Genomic DNA, 15,123 nt, shown 5'->3' with positions numbered 1-15,123 from the left:
ACGGGTTTGTTCCTACGTCTCGTTTCGATGAGATCGTTTATTATTTGTGTCGTTCGACAAAAGTAGCGTACGTAAAAGGACGTGAGAAAGCTACATTTTTAAGAAGAATTTTAACAATACCGGTAAAAGAATTGCCGGAAAATGAATGCAAATTGGAGGTTGGTGCGCCGATGTGTCCCTATCATAAAAAGAGACCAAGTATGTGCTCCTTATCGAATGTTTTTTATTTATTTTCATACGTATTCAGACATCTATAACTATATGTAAACGAATTGAGAAAGGCAGACGGGTAGTAGCGGTAGAGCAGTTCAAGATGGAACGTCTTTGGCGGTTAGTTACCAGATTGGGACTTTCAACTTTTATAATTAATAAAGTGTGGGATATTATGGAAAGATACGAATCTGATTTATCTTTTGCGAATATTAAAAACTACGAATTATGTTATTTACCAATCGATTATTATATCAATAAAGTAAAGCCATTAGATTTGGCGGCGGTTTGGTTTAAATTACCGTTGAAGTATAGAAACGATGAGCGATTACAAAGCAAGCTGCCCTGTTTTGAACATTATAATTTGCCTCATTGGGAAACGCATATTGATGGTCCACCATCGGCAAGAAAGGATTGTTCTTTATGTATGGTTTAGTATATAAACATTGTCAGTTATAGATTGTAAATTAATAATAATAATAAAAGATTGTAAAAAGTGTAAAAAGTTGTTTTAATTTAAAAGAAAAAATAGTTAATCTAAATGAATACATGGTATGTATACATTGGGTTGGGTTGGTATGACTTGGGTTGTACATTGAAAAAGTATTAAATTGGAAGAAAAAAAGGAAGAAAGAAAGGGGAAAAAAAGGAAGAAAAAAGGAAGAAAAAAAAAAAAAAAAAAAAAAAAAAAAGAAAAGAAAAAGGGAAAAGGATTGTTTATTGAAGCTCCTCCTATGCTCCTCCCATGCTCCTCCTCAGGCTCCTCCCAAAGTGGAGATGGAAGAGTGGGGATGGGAGTGGGGGAAATCTAAAATTCCCCCCCCCCCCCCCCCCCGGTTGCCAGGAAAGTAGAGCCAGAAAAAAAGTACCCCCACTCTAACTCCGCCCATTCCCCACTCCTCCCCCTTGTCACGCCCCACCCCACGCCCCCCTTCATTACTCTACTATAAGAAGGCACCTCCCAGCCTTTGAAAGTCACTTAAGTGTTTGTGTTCTTCACTTTTTTTGGTAAGTACAACCTTCTTTATTATCATGTTTATATAACGTTCATTTTCTCTCCATCACTACAGCTCTTTCTACAACTTTCTCTTTTTTGGTGAGTAAAACTATATTTGTTTTGCATGTTTATATAATATTTAAAATTGTTTTTTTCCACTCCTAGACATCCTTGTTCATTCAGCTTTCTCTTTTTTTGCTGTGTTTTATTTGGTAAGTAACCTTTTCTACTTCCATGTTTATATAATATATTCTTGCTTTATTTCATCATGACAGCTCGTTCTACTTTGTTTTTGTGAGTACAACTTGTTTATTTGTTTGTTATGTTAAATTGATATTTTTTTCCCAATTCCTACAGGAGCTTACTGCTGATCAGTTCGATTAGACCGATCAGTTTTTAACATCGTAATTTCAGCAACTTTGCAACTTTTTTCTGGTAAGTATAGTCTCCTTTCTTGACATATATTGTTTTTAATCTTGTGTTTTTCATTCCTATAGCTCCTTCTATTTTTTCAAGTTAACTTTTATTGGTAAGCATAACTTTATTTTTTCGAACGTTTTATCATTCATATCCTATCATTCAGCACTTTGTTGACAAGCACCCTCTGCAGTTAGATTTTAACGTGCAACTGTATTTTTCATCAAGCGATGTAAGTATACATGTTTTTTTTATTAAAATAAAATTAATTAATTTTCTTTTCTTATCAAGATGTCTCAAGACGGTTTTAGTCAAATTGATTTAACTGCTCCGGGTTTCGCCAGCCAGGAATCCTTTCTGTTAAACAGTTTTGACATAAACCTGTTGAACATGTCGACTGTTGAGAAGGCTCTGGATCCAAACGTGCAGCCTAATGAGCAGCCGATGGATCCAAACGTTGAATCTAATGTGCAGCAAGCTACGGCGCTTCCAAACATCGCAGGTTCCTCGAAAGTCGACGATAAGAATGTGAAACACCTTTCACTTTCACTTCGTCGAAAGTCGGGGAACCGTGAACACCGGAAGAAGGGTGCAGGTGTGTGGTTACCGCCAGATAAGTATAGAGAGCTTCGACGGGAGACCCGTGCTCGTTCGCGAAGTACCAAACACAAGCGTGTGTCAGTTGAACCTGCGACTCTGTCAAAGGTTGAAGTGACACACTCGGAAGTGGCTAGCGGCGATGAGTCCAACGACTCTCTTTCTTTAATGGCGGTATCCCAACACTGCACCGAAAACCGGACATACCTTAAAGCTATTAATGCAGCTTTTGTTTCTAAGGCTTCTTCTTCTAAAGCTTCGTCGATTCCCACTCCCCCTACTAACATAAACATTCCTACCATAGAAGTTCCCTCATTAAGCCCGAAAGTACAAATCTTAAGGGTGGACACAATTCCCGCTACTTCAGTCATTTCCGATGTACCTGCCAGCCTTTTTTCAAATGCAATGTGTGCAGCAGTAGAAACAACCAAAGAGGAGATTTTGACCGAAATTAATATTTTGTATCAAAATTTTTATAAAGACCTTCATGCAAAGGTACTTCAATTGCAGACCTCTTTGAGAGAACTTGCACAGTTTAGGGAAGGGCTGGCGTCGAGTTCTAACCACTCTTTAACAACGTCACTCGACATCACCGTTGCAACATTAACCGTTGAAATGAAAAAAGCAGAATTCATTTTGTCTTCTTTACATACTAATAACTTCCCTTCCTAGCTAAAAAAGATGTCCGGTAGCAACAACTTCGGGAGGGTGCTCACGTTGGAGCGAAGAGTTGCGTCTTTGGAGGTCAAAGTAGATACCCTGTTTCAGCTGGTAGGCTATATCTATAATCTTTTTTGCACGTTTTTAATTTCATAATCTTCTTAGGTAAACAGTATTGTCTCAGAGTCGGCAGTGGTGAGAGGGCAGGTGCATGTTCAAAACATGCACATACACCATTGTTCGACTGGGATAGAACCTCCGACACCGACACCTGCAGCGCCTCCGCCCCCGTATGAAGTGCGGGATGAACAGGAAGAGGAGGAGGAGTGGTAACCATTTTTCCTCCTCTTCCTTAGGTTAGGTTAGGTTAGGTTATGTTAGGTTAAATGGTTAAGGTATTATACTTATTTTTATTATTATTATTATTATTCTTCTTCTTAAATATATGTATATATAGTTTCTTTTGCTATATTTTCATTCAGTCTTATCCAATTCATTTAGTACGAGAATCATGATCGACGAGAAATTAAAATGTTTACCGCAACTTCTAACACTGCCTATAGTAAATTTTAGTAATGGTTCGGTCGAAGAACACTTTACAAGACACAGCAATTTATTTGGTGGAAAATGTAAGCGAGGTTTAATTGTAGGACCCTCAGGTGTCGGAAAAACAAATGCTATGTTATCGCTTTTAGTTGCACGTAATGGGTTGCGCTTCCTAAACTTGTACTTATGCTCTAATTCGTTATACCAAAATAAGTACGATTTTTTAAGACGTTTAATTGAACCTATAAAAGATTGCGGTTACTATGAATTTTCTAATATAGACGAGTTCATTCGACCGGAAGATGCGAAAGAATATTCGGTAGTCGTATTTGACGATGTTTCCTGTACAGGTCAAAATGTCATTAAGGAATTTTTTTCGTATGGTCGACATAAAAACATTGATTGTTTTCTAATTTGTCAAAGTTATAGTGCAATTCCAAAACAATTAGTTCGCGATAATTGTAACTTTTTGGTGTTATTTAAACAAGACTTAACAAATTTAAAACACGTATTTGAAGATCACATAATGAGCGATATGGAGTTTCATCGGCTAAAGGAAATTAGCGATGCTTGTTGGGAGAATAGACACGGCATCCTAGTTATTGATTTAGATTGTAGTGTATCTAAGGGACGTTACCGTAAGGGTTTTGATAAATTCATTGAAGTTTAAAACTAACGACTTCAGCTGTACAGTTCGTAGTAACTTCACATACATCATACAATGAACAAGACGATAGCTGCAGAACTTATCGCGGCACGAGAAGTCGTGAGAGACAAAATTCGTTCTTTAAAAGAAGACTTAGAGGAGTCAAGGATTCGGTCGGAAACCGCATATGCACCCATCGCAAGGCCCTTACAGGATATTGTCGCAAAACTTGACACTGCGCCTTTACTATCCATTCCAAAACGAAGTTTATCTCCAAAAGAAGAAAAATTGATATCTAAGATACAACGCTACTCGCCGGATATTTCTGACGTACCAGCTAAAACCGAGACCGAATATTTTATTCGAAAACCGAAAGTTCCATTAAAAGAACAACGACGAAAATTTGCTACATCGACTCCTGAAAAAAGGTTGGTATCTTCTCCCACGTCTTCTCCTCTTGGTCCATTAGCTCATGCAGAAGAAGAAGTATATGAAGTTCCGCCGGGCGAAGAAGAAGAACTCCTCGATTCTAGCGAGGATACCGGAGCTCTTATTTCGGACGCACATAATCGAATAGAACGACTTAAAGATGAAATAGAAGAAAGATTGGAGTCTCCAGAGGTACAAGCCGCTTTGAGTCAGTTTCATCCTTTGCCCAGAACGTATATTGTTGGTTTAACAACTGATTTAAAAGATGATTATGATCGTTTATACGGTGTTCGCGAAACTCCCGAAGGTTTCTACATTGGAGTCAGTCCTGTTCACTTTGAGGATCAGGATATTCACGTTGGAAACTTCAAATATACGGGAACCGTTGGTTTATATGATTTACTATTTAAAAACGAACCGGGCAAATTTACAATTCAGGACATGCGCAACTACAAAGATATCTTACTACGTTCAAATGCTCCGTACATTAATTACATTCCAGAGGCAGGTATGACTACTGAGGACGACAGTGGGAAATTTCAGAATATTATCAAGCCTATCGTTGAAGGTAACAAACCCAAGGTGCATTGGGCTAAATACTGGCCGAATCCGAAGAAAAAAGTCGGTGGTGCATTACAAAAACAAGTCGTTCCTGGGGCTCTTATCGAATACGAGTATTGGGACGATCCCAACGAACTTGTCGACAGACTGCGTTTGTTGATGGCCTCGCAAACTGCAGGTCATTCTGCACATGTCAATGAAATATCATCAATAATATCGGAGCTAACAGAGGCCGAGATTATACGTTAAAATATTATCATAAATATACGTCTCTCACATTTTTTGTTTTAAAACACCGACGTTTGTGAACTAGAGCAGATGAGTTTAAGCAAGTTCGGAAAACATTCGTCTAGTATGACGATCGATAAGTTTGGTAAACACGTACACGGACACAACATTGCTGCTCATTTTAATAAACGTGAAAACTTACAACGATATTTCAAACAACCAACTATACTTACGTTTAGCGGAGATGGAACTACGGATACAACGGATAATTATTACATTATTCAAAATTTAGGTTACGTAAGTAAATATATAAACTTTTTATATATTGGTGAAATAGTGAAATACCGATTTGAAGGAGACGTTGAAATGATTATTAACGGGAGTATCTTCGATCCAAATAAAAAGTTAAATGTTCTCTTCTTTGGAGATAAAATAGTTTGCAAACCCACAACGAAGACCACTTTACTCAAGAAACCATTTATGGTAGAACTGCTCATTGAAATATCCAGAAAATGAGCGATATTAAAAGGTCCGTCGTAAACGAGTTGCACGCGTCCGCGAGGAAAAAGTATAAACGCAGACGTGTTATTATAAAAGGTTTAACGGACTTATTTCAAGCTGATTTAGTGGAGATGATACCTTATTCAAAAGCAAATGGTAATTTTAAATATATTCTAACAGTTATTAATGCTTTCTCAAAGTATGGATGGGCTGTACCACTAAAAAACAAAACTGGCAAAGAAGTTACGCGAGCTATGGAAACAATTCTATCGGAAAAGCGGAAAAACATACCGAAGAATCTGCAAACGGATAACGGAAAAGAATTTTACAATGAGGATTTTAAAAAGCTCATGTCACGATATCACATCAATCACTACAGTTCATTTTCCAATTTAAAGAGTTCTATTGTTGAACGGTTTAATAGAACAATAAAAGAAAAAATGTGGAAAGAATTTAGTATGCAAGGTAACTATCGTTGGTTGGAATTGCTTCCCAAATTAATTCTGGATTATAACAACCAAGTTCACAGGACGATAGGAATGAAACCTAGCGAGGTAAATAACAGAAACGCATCGACACTGTTAAAAACTGTATATAATTACATAAAAATTGTCGATCCTTATACCAAAAAATTTAATGTCGGTGATCACGTCAGAGTGAGCAAGCATCGACACGCCTTCACCAAAAACTATACTCCCAATTGGTCTAACGAAGTGTTTACAATACATTCTGTTCGTAATACTTTCCCAACAACATATCTGCTCAAAGATGCATCCAATGAAAAAATTATGGGTGGTTTTTATCGAGAGGAATTACAAAAAGTTAAATATCCTGACGTCTACTTGGTGGAAAAAGTGCTACGGCGAAAAGGAAATCAAGTGTTTGTGAAATGGTTAGGATTAGGTCCGTCTCATAATTCTTGGATCTCAAAAACTAACGTTCTTTAAAACGTATAAAGACCTATTTAAAAGTTTACAAGACTTTATTAACAATCGAACATTACAAATACATTATTATTATTATTCTTTACAATTTTTTTTTAAATTAAATTCATTTATTCGCATTCAATCTTTTTATCAACCAATGACCCCACGCCAAAGTATTACATCCGTTCGGTAATATGTATCGTTTATCATCGCACGATGAAAGAGCAATTTTATTCTTTAATTCGGTATACATAGTATGAAATTCTGACTTAAAAATGTACATTTTTTTATGAACCGATCCGCCACATTCAACCACACGTTTATAATCGGTCACGCTTAAATGTTTATCTATAACATATTTCTTTACTCCTTTAGCCTTCTTTACATTATCATTCAACAAGGTGATGCAGTACGCCTTAGCTCCTGTTCCAACAAATGACGTTATGCACCTGTTTGGATATTCATCTTTCATTCTTCCCAACACAGATCGACCGCGAGGTATATTGTGTATATTCTCTAACGGATAATTGGACGTGTCAAAAAATTCAATATTTTCTTTTATATCCTCATATACATTGGGAGTAGTAATTTCTAGGATTAGGGAATCAGTATCGGTGTATAAAAGTGTTATGTTATTTCCATATTTAAGTTTTAAGTAATCATAGAAGAAGCTGTACATTACGGTTTTCGAAAGCTCTAATATACTGAAACCCACATACAGCGGTTTGCAATAACGAACTTCCGCGACGTTCAATTGAACGGCTATCAAATTATCGCAAAATATTTTCGAAGATTTAAAATTTGGTTTAGCTATTAGGGCTTCCACGCCCGGTTTCTTATGACGACATTCCCAGTGGGTAACTAGTCTTATATCCACTCGCTTTTCCACATTTTCCATTGTCTTACCGTATACGATGTTATTCATTGCTTTGTAATGATTTTTTTCAAATTCATTCTTAGCTTTCGCACGTTTATCGGAATTGAAATCGATGTAGCTCCGCATCCAGTTGGATTGTTTAAATTCTAATACTCTGTAAATCTTCGTTAGTTTCAATCCGAACTTGATACACTGCTTTAGATTCACGTAATGAATGATGTATTTTGTTTTATTTTCCAAATTTGCTATTAACTTTGCATTTTTTGAACCTGGGGGTACAATCCGTTCTGGACAAAATGGCAAATCGTTGTGTTCATCATGTATTGCTTCCGGATACTCTAAATCTACCTCGAACACGTAACCCTTTTCGGAATCGTCTTCCGTATTGTAAATATCTAACTTTTGAATCTCTTCATCTGATAGCCATCGAAATCCCCCCGTCGGTAATTTTCGTCTCATTGCGTGTCCATACAAATTCGTAGCGTCGAGATACAAAATATAAGATGGGTCTTTGGTTTCATCAAATTCCATCATTAATTTATTGTTAGCCTTCGCACTGCGTTTAGTGCACATACTTAATCCACCGCGAATACCATTTTTAAAGAAGTGTAACATGTCTATGTCCGTTAATAATTCTAATTTTACCCCTGTCATTCGTAATAATGCATCCCAACCGAAGCCCGGCGCTGTGAAGTAATGACATGGATCTAAAGAGTAATACTTCATCGAGATGGTTCGGAAATTCTCAAATACGTCCGCCAAAAGTAAAACGTCAGACGTTAAATAAATGTCGCTATATTCGCCTAAAGTGCGACAGTTAAATAAGTTCCACACCGTTTGTGCACGACAATAATTTTCTTCGGTTATACTATCGTCGCATAAAGTATTGTAAAAACTACTTCGATCTGGCAGAGCGGTAAGATTCAGCTTTTCGAATGAATCCACAAAGGAATACGGAAAAACTCCTTTCTGACGTATAAGTCGAAACTGTTCTTCGTTCCTAAAATATTTTCTGATTTGAACGCATTGGTTGTCTTCCAAAAATGAACCCAACTTCTCTAGCGATAAAGCCATAAACCTAAATGAATCCACAAATCTCAATTTCATATGAACCCGCCTTAGCTTTCCCTTGCTGTCAATGTTTTCTCCTACGATAATTTTTTTCGAAAATGATATATACTTTTCTTTATTCTGTGCTATAACGTCCACGTCTTCTTCTTTTAATGCCATATCTTTCACAAACATATGACAATCGTAGTTCGAAAGATTGTGAAAGAATATCGGTATGAACTTTGGTAATTGATAATTGATGTTACATACAGCATGTGCGGGTCCTCTATACAACCCAGTTAGGTGATCATGATCGCACACTTTATTACCTTCTTTTATTTTGTGCGAACAAATGTGACAGATATCCTGCATCTCATGTATTAATCTATCAATAGGTGGTAATGGGAGCATTTCTTTTGGTTGGCTTAAATAATTTTTGTATATATTCAGAACGTCATGTTCCAACTTGCTCATGAAAATTTGAGCAGCATTACATCCGCGATATATTTCAAACTTCGACAATGATTCGTCATATGAACATTTTATATAATATGCAAATGCATAAGGTTCGTGTTTGAAACATTTGACGGAGTATGAATTATCATCGTTAAGTTCTGTTGCTTCCGCATCGGCGATCGGTTTCTGTAATGCTTCAAAATCTGCATACACCACGAACGGTATTTTTAATTGTCGTTCAAAATTTTCGAACTGTAGTATATTTTCCTTTTCTTCATTTCCATATTTATTTATTTTCAAATTTGTTGTTGGTAAAATTGCCCTTACCTTGCTGCAATCGTCACTTTGATGACGGATAAGTTTATTTTCTGACGTAAAGAATACCAAGCATCCGTCGCAAATATACTTTTCATGACCATTCTGCGATGCTTGCGATGATAGTAATCGAGACAGATTTTTTATCCAACAATAGTGACTATTCCCGGAATCATTTGTAACCAATAATAAATTTATATGTCTTTCTTCTTTTTGTCGACATATATACATTGTAATTATGTCATAATTCATAACACCGTCTTTAAAATACTCATTTATTCCATATACATTAATAGATAGTTTGTTCTGCTTTTCAAATACAGGTATATCTCGTAATTTAACTGGAAAAACAATATTTGAATAGTCTAAGCCGCAGTCTAGGTAATTCGGATACGAAGATGTCCTCTGTGGTAAACCGTTCGGTTCATGTAGTGCGGATGTTACAGCCCATGCAAAACATGCATCATCCGCGTTTTGTATATTTATCACAGCACGCTTTGCTTTTATTTGTGATGGTAGATCGATGTAATTAGATGCTCTGATAGGATTATATTTGTTTAAATTTAACTCCATATAGAGAATTTGCATTAAAGTCCATCCTAAATAAAATATTGAAACATTTATTTTATAATATATAGGTATATTATGTCACATTACGCTTACCTGAATCTCGTTCCTGGAATTCTGACATTTTTGATGAAATTTCATCAATAAATTCCTTATATATTTTATACAGATCCGACGCTAATGATACTACCTTATTTTTCGTATTGAATGATTTTATTTCACAGTCTTCCTTTGATTGTAAAAAATACAAACCAAAACATTCCATATTTAATTTTACATTTCGGTGAATATCGATTGCGCTTTGTATTAGATTTAGTATTTTTTCTCGAATTCTATGAGAAAATTCATCCAAATCCACAAAAAAACCTTCTTCACTTATTCGATAACTGACAATTTTGTCACCGAATGCTCCAGCTATTCTCTCCACTCCGTCATCGATTATAACAAAAGCGTTACGCTTGTGTGCGTTGCTTCGTAAATGTGCAGAGTAACATTGTCTATTTACATAATCATCGCAAGCCTCACATTTTACTGCTTTTGGAATTTGCGGTGCGTCAAGCTTGATTCTCTTGCCAATACAAGATAATCGTTGATGTCTTTTTAAATTGTCAACTCGAGTAAAACTTTTTCCACAATCCTCACACACGACCATTTTACAATTTAATGTTGTACACTTCTACTTGTTATGAAAGAACTACGTCAATACCACATTTCGCAGGCGTTTATAAACCCTCACCGCTCCTGAAACTTATTGGGGAGGAGGAGGATGCATCGAGTGCGTTTGTATACATGTATATTTATAACTCCGTATACCTCTGCATAATAAATTAAAAAAATATCTCGCAGGTAGATCATGACTCACTTACTAGTATTAAGTTAATTGACCTCCTCCTCGAACGTATCCCCCCAAAAAATTTGCCGATTCAAGAACCTCCTCGCATATTTTAAAGCTCCGTATACCTTTACACAATAAATTTTAAAAAATATCCCGCAGGTAGATCATGACTCACTTATTTGTATACCTACATGTCCCAAAACCGTATACCTTTGTGTACAATAAGTTAAGAGATATATCGAAAACATTACCAGTTCATTGAGAAGCGTCGAAGGATAAACATAGTAATTGTTTTCATCTAGGTAAACAGGTTACATATAAAGATAAATTTTTAATAACATAACCTAAATAAAGATACATTTTTAATAAAGATAAATTTTTAATAATTTCGTCAAAATAACATGACCTTCTCAAGTTAATTGACCTCCTCCTCTCTTCATCGAATCTCCTCCGACCCTCAAAAGAATCGCCGATTCAAGAACCTCCTCTCCTCATCGAACCTCCTCTGACCCCCAAAAAATTTGCCGATTCAAGAACCTCCTCCTAGAACGCAGGTTCGAGGAGGAGGTTCTTGAATCGGCGAATCTATACTACTAATGCACACAGTTCTTCAACGTATCGTCGATGGACCAATAATAATCAAGATGTCAATTATCCGTTTCCGATATCTAACAACCCCCACCTTATCAGATCCTTAACGCAAACTCGGAACGCTCAAAGAAAAGAAAAGACGGAAGAATATAAAAGAAGGAAAGATTACGAAAAATAACAAGTTTAAAATAAGAAATTAAAGAAAAGAATTAAATAATAGGAAAACTTAGTTCAGGAAAAAAAAAAAAAAAAGGATTAAAGGAAACTCCGTTACGATCGTCACTGAAATAAAGTGTAATTAAAATAAAAAAACAATAAATCAAAATAATAAATTCAAAACCCTAAACGCGAAATGCAACTCATATTTCACCTCAGCACACAAAGTAACAACACAAAACAAAACAAAGGTAAATGAAAATTTGGCACGTAACAACATGCTCAAAATGATCAAAATATACAGAAAACGCTTGTAATAACAACAACATCGATTAAAGTACATAGAATTTCAGCGGAAAAAAAAGATAGTACTTGCGTGAAACGTATCACCCGATACAACACCCTATTCTTCTCTAACGACGACGACGACGACGACGACGAAATTGGAACTTTAGGTTTGTTCGCGCTTATACTTAAGGCATTTAATAAACCTTGTATCGCAACAATCAAATCGCGTTGGTACATATCGTAACGCTAGACGTCGACTGAAATGTAAAACGGTAGCGATATATAATATAATATATATAGGAGGGAATAATGGGAGGGGATATCTACTTTAAGGATCGAAGGTTGCTCCCCCTGCTCCTTAAGGATCGAAGGATCGGTCGACGGTGGCGCCACCTGTAGCATCCTTAAGGATCGGTCGACGCCCCTTCAACCCCTTCAACCCCATCTTAGTGCCCTATTGACCCCCTTCAACCCCATCTTAGTGTCTTATTGACCCCCTTCAACCCCTTATTTGATGAAGTTTTATGAAATTGTGAAAATTTCAAACTCAAAAAGTTGAAAATCAACGTAGTAACCACAAAAACTTCAATAATAACAACATCACTTTATGAAACTTAACCGCAGAACGTTAATAAGAAAGTTTAGTACAAGAAAACTACTTCAAAACTTCAATTTTAAGCCTTATTCTTTAACAAAACTTAATTTTTACAAGAAGTCTAATAATGATTCAAAAAATTTAATTGAAACTTCATCAAATCTTCAAATTTTAATAAATTATTTGTATTTATTTGATGAAACTTCACCAAAACTTTAAAATTTGAGAATTAAAAATGTGAAATCTTAATAACCTCAATGATAGCGATGTTATTTTATGAAACTTCATCAAAAAAGTTAATGTTTTAGTAAAAATTTGAATTTAATGCGAAAGAATCACCTCAAAACTTCAATATTTATCCCAATTTTGGGTTATACGTCAAGAAAACTTTGATAAAATCAAATCAACTTCATCTAACTTGTTATAATTTTAATTTTTTTATAAGAAGTTTAATAATAATTCAAAAAACTTCATTTAATCATCAAGTTTTAATAAATAATTTGTATTTATTTGATGAAGTTTCACCAAAACTTTAAAATTTGATGATTAAAATCGTAAAAACTTCAATAATATCAACGATTTTTTTTTAAACTTCATCAATAAGGAAATTTAATGAATGAAGATACGTAAAAGCTTTAATTTTTAGAAACAACAACAACAGATATAGAAACAACAACAGATGTAGAAACAACAACCGATGTAGAAACAACAAGCGATGTAGAAACAACAACTGATGTAGAAACAACAACAGATATAGAAACAACAACTGATATAGAAACAACAACTGATATAACAACTGATTTTACAACTGATATAGAAACAACAACAGATGTAACAACTGATTTTACAACTGATATAGAAACAACAACAGATGTAGAAACAACAACCAATGTGGAAACAACAACTGATGTAGAAACAACAACAGATGTAACAACTGATTTTACAACTGATATAGAAACAACAACAGATGTAGAAACAACAACCGATGTAGAAACAACAACAGATGTAGAAACAACAACAGATGTAGAAACAACAACCGATGTAGAAACAACAACTGATGTAGAAACAACAACAGATATAGAAACAACAACTGATATAGAAACAACAACTGATATAACAACTGATTTTACAACTGATATAGAAACAACAACAGATTTTACAACTGATATAGAAACAACAACAGATGTAGAAACAACAACCGATGTAGAAACAACAACTACATCATGAACCGGTCGGTTGAACAGGGGTTGAACCGGTCGACCGGTTGAACAGGGGTTGAACTCAATGTCCGTCAACAATTCATCAATCAACTTCATCAATAAGGAAATTTAATGAATGAAGATACGTAAAAGCTTTAATTTTTAGGCATATTTTGGATTATATTTCAATGGAACTAAATGCACTTCATCTAACTTCGTTATAATCTAATTTTTTTACAAAAAACGTTTAATAATTATTTAAAGAAGTTATTTGAAACTTATTTTTGGGTAAGAAACTTCAATCAATTCTCAAATTTTTGTATTTATTTTATGTAACTTCATTAAAATTTCAAACTTTAACCAAAAATTTAAGTATCAAGTAAAGGAACTTTCAATCAAATTAAAAAAACTTTATTATAATAAAATTTTAGTTTTGATCACGAAGTTTAATGTTAACCCGAAAATTTCATCGGAACATAATAAAATCTAGGAAACTTTATGAAAACTTCAAATTATCTAATAAAACTTCATCAAAATGTTAAAAATGTATTCGAAGGAGGAATATTTTCGTCTTGAGAGACTTAAGGCTAAACCAGAATGTTTTCAGTAATCGGTCTAGTGTTAGTTCTAGTTTTAGTGCAATAAAAATATGCAACATAGTAATATAGCTTTATACTAGTTCTAGTTTTATATTAGCAGTAGAACTAACACAAGACATAGAACTAGAATCATTCGGATTTAGCCGCACGTCTCTCAAGACGGCTAAACCCGAATGATTCTAGTTCTAGGTCTTGTGTTAGTTTTAATGACAGTACTAAATAGCACAGTTAGATGAGGTTATCTCAAAAAATGTCGTTTAACCCTAAATAAGTGTCCCTATAGACCGCCATTTTGAAAAAAAAAAAATAAATAAAAGAGAAAAATTTCATCAAGACTTTCTTTTAGGAAACGAAAAATCCTTTTATTTGAGCCCAAACATGATGGGTTTATCTCAAAAAAATGTTGTTTGAACCTAAATAGATGGCGCTATAAAACCGACATTTTGAAAAAAAAGTTTGAGATAACCCTATCGTGTTGGTACTCATTCTAAAACATTTTTTATCGCGGAAACGAATTTTTATACAAAACTTTAATAAGTAATCATTTTTCAACTCAACCTATCCAAACATAACATAACCTAATAAATCAAAAAAATTTTCATTAACATTTTCTTGTAGGAAATGAAAAATCCTTTTATTTGAATTTCAGCGGAAAAAAAAGATAGTACTTGCGTGAAACGTATCACCCGATACACCCTATTCTTCTCTAACGACGATGACGACGAAATTGGAACTTTAGGTTTGTTCGCGCTTATACTTAAGGCATTTAATAAACCTTGTATCGCAACAATCAAATCGCGTTGGGACATATCGTAACGCTAGACGTCGACGACTGAAATGTAAAACGGTAGCGATATATAATATAATATATATGGGA

General features: G+C 34.8%; 3 protein-coding genes across 3 annotated transcripts; 2 read left to right on the top strand and 1 right to left on the bottom strand.

The window, feature by feature from the left end:
* Positions 1–1,730: 1,730 nt before the first annotated feature.
* On the top strand, positions 1,731–3,308 carry LOC139432370 (uncharacterized). Its single transcript, XM_071200869.1, has 3 exons — positions 1,731–1,856; positions 1,916–2,992; positions 3,047–3,308. Exon 2 carries the CDS (start codon positions 1,916–1,918, stop codon positions 2,891–2,893), a length of 978 nt encoding a protein of 325 aa, XP_071056970.1. The 5' UTR covers positions 1,731–1,856; the 3' UTR covers positions 2,894–2,992; positions 3,047–3,308.
* A 3,447-nt stretch (positions 3,309–6,755) lies between these two features.
* On the bottom strand, positions 6,756–11,343 carry LOC139432369 (uncharacterized). Its single transcript, XM_071200868.1, has 2 exons — positions 10,080–11,343; positions 6,756–10,015 (listed from the first exon to the last, which is right to left on the bottom strand). The coding sequence occupies exons 1-2, from the start codon at positions 10,633–10,635 to the stop codon at positions 6,843–6,845; spliced, it is 3,729 nt and encodes a 1,242-aa protein (XP_071056969.1). The 5' UTR covers positions 10,636–11,343; the 3' UTR covers positions 6,756–6,842.
* Positions 11,344–11,761: 418 nt separating this feature from the next.
* LOC139432353 (uncharacterized) lies at positions 11,762–14,888 on the top strand. The gene is made up of 3 exons (XM_071200834.1): positions 11,762–11,816; positions 13,095–13,471; positions 14,865–14,888. Exons 1-3 carry the CDS (start codon positions 11,762–11,764, stop codon positions 14,886–14,888), a joined length of 456 nt encoding a protein of 151 aa, XP_071056935.1.
* Positions 14,889–15,123: the final 235 nt, after the last annotated feature.

This window comes from Onthophagus taurus, unplaced genomic scaffold (genome assembly GCF_036711975.1).
Source record: "Onthophagus taurus isolate NC unplaced genomic scaffold, IU_Otau_3.0 ScKx7SY_15, whole genome shotgun sequence".
Lineage (NCBI taxonomy): Eukaryota > Metazoa > Arthropoda > Insecta > Coleoptera > Scarabaeidae > Onthophagus > Onthophagus taurus.
The sequence above is the reverse complement of the archived record's forward strand: the minus strand, read 5'-3'. Positions and strand labels throughout refer to the sequence as shown.